General features: G+C 40.7%; 1 protein-coding gene across 1 annotated transcript; it reads left to right on the top strand.

The window, feature by feature from the left end:
• The first annotated feature begins 2,030 nt into the window (after positions 1–2,030).
• On the top strand, positions 2,031–2,645 carry LOC103633217 (uncharacterized). Its single transcript, XM_008654910.2, has 3 exons — positions 2,031–2,083; positions 2,214–2,287; positions 2,499–2,645. Exons 1-3 carry the CDS (start codon positions 2,031–2,033, stop codon positions 2,609–2,611), a joined length of 240 nt encoding a protein of 79 aa, XP_008653132.1. The 3' UTR covers positions 2,612–2,645.
• Positions 2,646–8,476: the final 5,831 nt, after the last annotated feature.

The following is an 8,476-nucleotide window of genomic DNA, read 5'->3' as shown; positions in this document are numbered from 1 at the left end:
TATTTACCCTTGGCTCGCTGCAGTCTGCGTTCTAGAATTCTCAAATCTAGCCAAATTTTATTCGGATTTGTTAATTTCTCACTGTAAAAAATTGATATCTTGTGGTTAAATTTGAGGGCATGTCTATCATGGCAAAATCACGATGCATCACTGTATCTTCATAGTTGTGTATTTTTGTATTATAATTTCGACTATTTGTTATTTTGTTTACATGATTCAATTTTGTTCCTTCCCCCCCTCTTAGTAGACAATGGCCACTTCTCCCCAAGCGAAAAAAATCTGCTAGAAGACCTTAGAGGGTTTTAACATTGGGATGGATATTTGGGCCCTTACCTTGCTTTAAGTGGAGATTCCGTTTTCTGTTTTCACTTAATATGACAACTGAAGAGCGAAAGACTTTGAAGGGCACAGAGTCTTCAGCTCCTTCTGTTCCTCCTGATGGAGGAGTCAGCAAGGAACCTAAAAAGGGGGAGATTACCCAATGGGTGAATTTCTATCCGCTTATTGGAACCACTCATCAGGTTTTACGATATGCATGTTCCTTCTTAATTCTTATACATGTTTGTTTATCTGTGGCTTCAGGAGGACAACTGGTCCAGCACGCCGCTCATCCAAGGGCAACTGGACTCTAGAAGAGGTAAAGTTGGCACTCTGGTTTCCTAAATTCGTTAATAGCATGCATTTTCAGTACAACATTTGAATAATGAGGTAAATAACCTATCTTAGGTAGCTTTGTTGAATGCTATGCTAAACATCCATTCTCAATTTAATGGAAGGGAATTTTGTCACACTTTGTGATGATGGCCAAAATTACCTAACCTTGAGCGTGATAAATGGTCACAAGTAGATTTGCTTTGCACATTGTCCACTGCTAGCGTCCAAAGAAATTTCCTTCTTAATTTACAAGCTAGGGTTCATCCTTGTGTAGCAGGCAGAATTACAGTCATGGCTTGGACCTACATCTGCTAGTGAGTTTACATGCTCCTTATCCAACATTTTACCATGCACTGGTTGGGCCTTGAGACTCTTAGCTTCTTTCCACTGTGACAGATTCTGAACCGTGTTTATCACAGGATGAACATACTGACATCTATCACAGAGTTTCTTTGTCGTAATTAGAGGGCTTTCTGCCTCTACAGAAGTACCACTGCTCTTGGGTGCAGTACTGACAACTTCTGCGTTTGTTGGTCTTTATTTTCAGATCAAAGAAACTCCGTGTGTTTGTTGGCTGTTGAAGGTTGTGCTGCTCTTGGTAAATTGTTGGAGCCACAAGATTGTGTAGCTCACATTCTTCCATTCATTGTCAATTTCTCCCAGGTACATTTCTCAGAGTCGCCTCTTAGTTTTGCAACTTGTTTTCTGTGCTTTTACATACATAGCATATTCCCGATTGAGATGTTACAGATGTGATCTAGGCTCATTTGCTCATTACTTTTTTATTTTGCTTGATCTGTTAATGAAATAAAAAAGTACCCTGTCCTTAAGGTGCGTGAACTCTGTAATCCTTGTTGATTTCCGACCATGAATCAGCTGAATTGTTATTTTTTTATCATGTATTGTTAGGTACAGAGTTCATGCCCATACCATTTATATTATTCTTAGCCTTCCGATACCACTTTGATTTCATTTTTCGTCCATGTTTCAGTTGAATTTTCCTAACAAACTATGGTGTTAATTAATGCCATGGATGCTTGTGTGTATTGGTGGTTTGCTATTCTCACGTGTGGTTTCCTTGTGGTGTTGTTCTGAGGTCTACTTAACACTTTTGTCGTGGTTGTATGGTGTTGGGATTCACTAGGAGGTCTACTTAACACTTTTGTCGTGGTTGTATGGTGTTGGGATTCACTAGGAATGCGATCGTAGCGGCTTGGGCTCTTCCTCACCAAGAGGAACACAAACAGAGCTCAGGTTTTTTTTATTTTGCTCTGCATTATCTACTGCTTCTCCATTTGATAAGTAACCGATCAATTTTTTGAATATTTCGAGGAGTATTTCGAGCACATCGGAGGTGTAGGAGTTGGTGAACACCCATGATCTGGAGATGTCGCAGTTGGAAGGGTCCAGGAAGATTTATGCACAGGGAGTAACTGACAAGCAATTGTTTTAGATGCTCCTGTGTTTTTGCCTTCAGTTTCTTGATGTAGTTGTTGCCTAAATTTTTGTACCTTGTTCATCGTACTGGAGATGCTACTTCATGTGGAGTTGGTATGTAGGATGATTATCACGAGTACTTCAAGCGCTCATTTGAGGAAGACATCGCTGCGCAAGTGCCTCAAGGAGTGGAATGGTGAGCCCCTGTCCATCTGCTGAACAGAGAAAATATGAGGAGCAAATGACTGCATTTTTAGTTAACCATTTTTATTCCTAAATGACTGCATACTTCTCCCTTATCCATGTATTTAGACGTTTCTGCAATCATTATGCATACTTCTCTCTTGTCTAATCTCTTGTAAAGAACAAGTTCCTTTGTGCCTGACATATTAGGTTTTGGTTCTTAGGGGTTACAACTATTGATGGGGGGAAATCAGGCAGAGGAGGGCATGTTGACGGACCAAGTGGCGAGGCAAAATTTTCTAATGATTTTGAAGTTCATTATATTGGCAGTAGCTGATGATCCCTTCTGTGATGGACCGAGTAAACCAAGCAATTCGAGATATTCAACTCCACTTTGATGACTGTGTACCAGCATGAGATGTTGATTACAATTCACGACATATTTATTGTTGTTTATTTTTTATTTTTTATTTTTCATATTATAGTGATGTTTGTTGTTCCGTATCTATGTTTTATACCAATCTTTTTATTTCCGTTGCAACGCACGGGCACATACCTATCCAGCAATAAGGGTAGACTATGACGAGATGTTTGCTCCGATCGCACGGATGAAATCTGTGCGGATGGTGCTTGTTGTTACGGCTCAAAGGGCCGGCTGGCTTGTGTATCAAATAGATGTCGAATCAGCGTTCCGAAATGGCGAGTTCAATGAGGCTACGGCAACAGTCAAGCACATCCCATGCTTAGACCTGATCATAGACCCCCCAATCCAATCAAATCCGATCAACTCGATCTGATCCAACCCGACCAATACAACGGACGAATACGAGTCATAGTTTTTGACCAGTAACAATCCACGAGTCAGACATGACCATGATTTTTTTTACCTAAAACCGACCCAATCTAAGAAAACCCGAATAAATCCAAAAAACTCTCGACCTGACACGCCCAACTGAGAAGCACGGGTCGATCCGACACTAGGCACGGGTCGGATACATGCAGTACAAAACGACCCACAACCCGGGCCCGACCTGACCAGATTTTTGAACAAGTCTATCTATGCTACACTGTCGGTACAATCAACTACAACCTCGTCTACCCCAAATGTTACAAACATCGAAACACTAGATATGCACATTGAGTTTTGGTGCTACCAAAATACAATGCTACACAAGTGTATTCTCTTAATTTGATTACATACACTGTTACAAAAGGCTCATGTCCATAACTCACAGTATAAATCCGCTATCAATTAGGGTGTTTGTTCTCCTAACTAAAGTTTAGTTTGTGCCATATAGGATGTTTAAATACCAAATACAAATATTAAATATAGTCTAATTAAAAAATATAATAACATAGATGAAGACTACATGACGATACAGATTTATTAAGCATAATTAATCTATAACTACCAAATGTTTACGGTACCATTGTCGAATAATCGATTAATTATGTTTAATAGATTTGTCTTGATGTTTAGTCTTTATCTGTATAATTATTTTTATAATTAGATTATATTTAATACTTATAAATAATATTAAACATCAGATATGACGGGACTAAAGTTTAGTACGATGGATTCAAACACCCAAAGAAAAATAACCAATCAACTATCAATTAGCCAAGAAATAAAACTAATCAATTAACTATAATCAACCAATTATCAATTAGTTAAAAAAGTAAAGTTACCAATCAGCTATTAAGAAAAGGAAAAACCAAGTTAAATTATGTAACATGACGTAGAAATTGCTGACCTGCCCGTCCGGTGAAGGAGGTTGAGTTGGCGCCATTGTTCGAGACAAAACAGTCTCATGGACATGTCGTCGAATTTGCTGTTAGAATTATAGGCATTTTCTGTATCATTTTAATTCCATAAATTAACATTATGATGATGACATATAATAGATAATCAAACATAGAAAACGTTATCTCAAAAATATCCATAACAATATGGATCATCAGAACACAAAGCATATGAAGCATGTAAATCATATAAATAAAATAAGTATATAAGCATGATTTATGGATTATTGCGGAAGAACTGGAAATAAACAGATAACAATATAAACAGGATGACTGTAAGACAGACAGATATAACATATTATAACATGATAGAACAGAGGTACATACGACATATATAATATGCAGAATATAAAACAGTAACGAACTGAATTGATCATACCCTCCCATGCGCTCCGAGGATCCTGATCCTTGTCCAGCTTCTCTTGTCATCCGATCGAGATGAAGACGCCAGGAACCAGCGATGAAGACAACGACAGACGTTTGGGCAGTCGCGTAGACGCTCCCCAAAAACCTAATTGCCGATCCCCTGAGCAGGGTCTCGAACGGCAAGGGCTTCGGAGGCACCTGCCCTCTCGCCTCTCTGTGCGCGCAGAGCCACGAGATGGAAATACCCTCACTCGGCGGCAGCTGAAGGTGAAGGATCACTCGGCTGGCTGACGAAGAGACAGGGTCACTCGGCTGACGTACGCGGTTAGTGAGTGCTAAAAATTAACACAACCACACCATGCCCGCTCGCCTGCCTGCCTGCCTGCCTGCCTGCCTGCCTCGCCTCGCCACGCCACGCCACGCCACGCCCGGCCCGGCCGGCGGCGGCGGCGGCGCGCGCGCGCGCGTGTGGCACACCCTTGTCCATTTCTTGACTTCTCAAGTTAAGTGGAGTAAATCCCACCATATAAGTCAAGGCAAAAGACCCTTGGACTTCCAATGTGGTACTATTGGTATTCTCCATCATTACACACCATAGAGTTTATTCAATAAATGGGCCAAGCCCATAAAAGATCCAACAATCCCCACCAAACTCTACGGTTTGTAATGATGAAGTATCAGAATCACAATCCTTTGATATACCAGTGTTTCGATGGAGACTTTTAAGTTGAACATCCATCTAGAATAAGAGTTTCACTCATTCACAACTGAACAATGGACTTTGCCTTGAATTGACAGTTTTGTGCGAGATAAGATTCACTCAAATCCTTTGCTGATACTAGGCTGCAAAAGGGTATTCCCGCTTTTTAGAAGCATATAAGTCACACTTCAGTGCCTTTCATGAGTATTTAGGGATTACCCAAGTCCCATAGACTGTGACTAGCAGTCTGACTCATATAGGTGTATTCCTTAGAAGATGTTCTGTAGGACAACATCTCACCTTTATAAGACTCTTGGAATACATTAAGGTAAAAACCATCCTGCCTTACAGATAGGAAAGATATGCATCAGAAATGAGTTAAGGAAGGGATCTTTCCTCACAATCTACTCCTAGCTTGTTTCTCCACTCTACTTCACGGGATCTCCGATCACATAGAGCAGGTTACCACTAGAGTAGATCTCACATGGGTCTCATACCCATTTCCCTCGATGCACTTTCTATCACATTGCGTGATAGACCCTTAGTGAATTGATCTGCCAGATTATTCGATGTGTGGACATAATCCACCGTTATAACTCCGGAGTTTTTCAACTTTCTGACAGATTTCAATCTCCTCTTAACATGCCTTGTAGACTTCATGTTATTCCTAGAACTGTTAACCTTTGTAATCACCGTTTGGTTGTCACAGTTCATGGAAATAGCCGGTATCGGTTTTTCAACTACCGGTAAGTCCAATAGGAAATCACGAAGCCACTCGGCTTCAGCCCCAGCAGTGTCTAATGCCGCGAGTTCTGCTTCCATTGTATACTTCGTTAAGATAGTCTGCTTGCAAGACTTCCAGGAAACAACGCCACCTCCAAACAGAAACACATATCCGCTTGTGGCATAAAGCTCATCAGCATCAGAAATCCAGTTGGCATCACAATAGCCTTCCAGCACTTTTGGGTTTCCGGTATAATGAATACCGTATGTCATAGTACCTTTCAAATACCGCAACACTCTCTCAAGAGCACGCCAGTGATCATCTCCTGGTTTCGACACAAACCGACTTAGCTTACTCACAGCATAAGAGATGTCTGGCCTTGTTGCACTTGCAAGGTACATGAGCGAGCCAATGATCTGGGAGTATGTCAATTGATCCCTTGCTATTCTCCGATTCTTTCTTAATAGCACACTGGGGTCATAAGGTGTTGGAGCAGGATCACAGTCACTAAAATCAAAGCGACTCAATACCTTTTCCACATAATGGGATTGTAACAGAGTTACCCCACCATCAGCTTCTCTAACAAGCTTGATGTTTAGAATGACATCAGCTTCTCCCAAATCTTTCATCTCGAAATTGCTCGATAGAAGATTTTTAACTTCCTCAATCACATTGAGATTTGATCCAAAGATCAAAATGTCATCAACATAAAGGCACAGCATAACAGACTCACCCCCACCATACCGATAGTATACACACGTGTCAGATTCATTTACAACAAAGCCAGCTGCTGTAAGAGTATTATCAAACTTTTCATGCCATTGCTTAGGTGCTTTTTTTAGGCCATACAATGATTTTATCAACCTGCACACCTTGTTCTCTTGACCATCCGCAATAAACCCTTCTGGCTGATCCATATAGATCTCCTCATCCAACTCTCCATTTAGGAAAGTTGTCTTAACATCCATTTGATGAATGATAAGACCATAAGAGGCTGCCACGGCTATTAATGTGCGAATTGTAGTCAATCGAGCCACTGGTGAGTAGGTATCAAAGAAATCTTCACCCTCCTTTTGGGTATATCCTTTGGCCACAAGCCTTGCCTTGTACCTCTCAATTGTACCATCAGGCCTAAGCTTTTTCTTGAAGATCCATTTGCAACCTATAGGTTGACAACCATAAGGACGGTCAACGACCTCCCAAGTTCCATTAGACATAATAGATTCCATCTCACTCCTTACTGCTTCCTTCCATAAGTCAGCATCAGGAGAGGAATATGCCTCACTAATGGTAGTTGGTGTGTCTTCCACAAGGTACACTATAAAGTCATTACCAAAGGATTTTGCAACCCTCTGTCTCTTGCTCTTTCGAGTGACTATAGTGTCATCCTCCTCAGGGATGTGCACGTGAGAATCCTCAGCATGATCTATAGGAATCGACAGTTCGTGCTCATGGGGAATTATAGTCTCATGACTTATATCACTAGGTGTATTCTTCATGGGAAACTCATTCTCAAAAAATGTTGCGTCTCTTGATTCCATGATAGTATCAACATACATATCAGGCACATCAGATTTTATAATTAAGAACCTATACCCAGTGCTGTGAAAAGAGTACCCAAGGAATATACAGTCAACAGTTTTAGGTCCAAGTTTACGCTTTTTGTTGATTGGCACATTCACTTTAGCCAAGCAACCCCAAGTGCGCAAATATGAGAGATTTAATCTTCTCTTTTCCCATTCCTCAAATGGAGTGATCTCTTTGTTCTTTGTTGGAACTCTATTCAGGACATGACATGCTGTCAAAATCGCCTCACCCCACCATGCCTTGGATAATCCCGCTGTACTCAACATGGCATTCACCAAATCTGTTAGAGTGCAGTTTTTCCTTTCAGCAATCCCATTGGATTGTGGTGAGAATGGCGGTGTCCTTTCATGAATAATACCATGTTCCACGCAGAACTCATCGAACACATTAGAGAAATATTCTCCACCTCGGTCGGACCTTAAACGTTTTATTTTCCTCTCAAGTTGGTTCTCAACTTCAGCTTTATAGGCCTTAAAATAATTGAACGCTTCATCTTTTGTTTTTAAGAGATACACATAACAAAATCTAGTGGAGTCATCTATAAGAGTGAGAAAGTATCTTTTACCACCTTTGGTCAAAACTCCATTCATCTCGCACAGATCAGAATGAACAAGTTCTAGAGGTGCCAAACTCCTCGCCTCAGCAGCCTTGTGAGGCTTGCGGGGTTGTTTTGATTCAATACACACATGGCACTTAGACTTTTTGACCAAGTTAAATTTAGGAATTAAATTTATATTTGCTAACCGCATAAGACAGCCAAAGCTTGCATGACAAAAACGTGAATGCCATAAATCTGACTCATCAGAAAAATTAACAGAATTCACCATTTTATTACACACATCATGCAGTGATAAGCGGAACAAGCCTCCGCAGTCATATCCTTTACCAACAAAAGTACCATGTTTCGACACAACACATTTATTAGACTCAAAAACAACTTTGTATCCATCTCGACATAGCATAGAAGCGCTAACGAGATTCTTCTTGATAGAGGGCACATGCTGCACGCTCTTCAATGGCAC

Source organism: Zea mays, chromosome 7 (assembly GCF_902167145.1).
Source record: "Zea mays cultivar B73 chromosome 7, Zm-B73-REFERENCE-NAM-5.0, whole genome shotgun sequence".
Classification (NCBI taxonomy): Eukaryota; Viridiplantae; Streptophyta; class Magnoliopsida; order Poales; family Poaceae; genus Zea; species Zea mays.
The sequence above is the reverse complement of the archived record's forward strand: the minus strand, read 5'-3'. Positions and strand labels throughout refer to the sequence as shown.

Bases quoted from the DNA above. Each gene is read 5' to 3' on its own strand.
- LOC103633217 (XM_008654910.2), top strand. From the start codon at position 2,031: ATGATCTGGAGATGTCGCAGTTGGAAGGGTCCAGGAAGATTTATGCAC. The intron at 2,084-2,213 runs GTAACTGACAAG...GTTGGTATGTAG, and splicing joins GGAAGATTTATGCACAGGGA to GATGATTATCACGAGTACTT. The intron at 2,288-2,498 runs GTGAGCCCCTGT...TTTGGTTCTTAG, and splicing joins GTGCCTCAAGGAGTGGAATG to GGGTTACAACTATTGATGGG.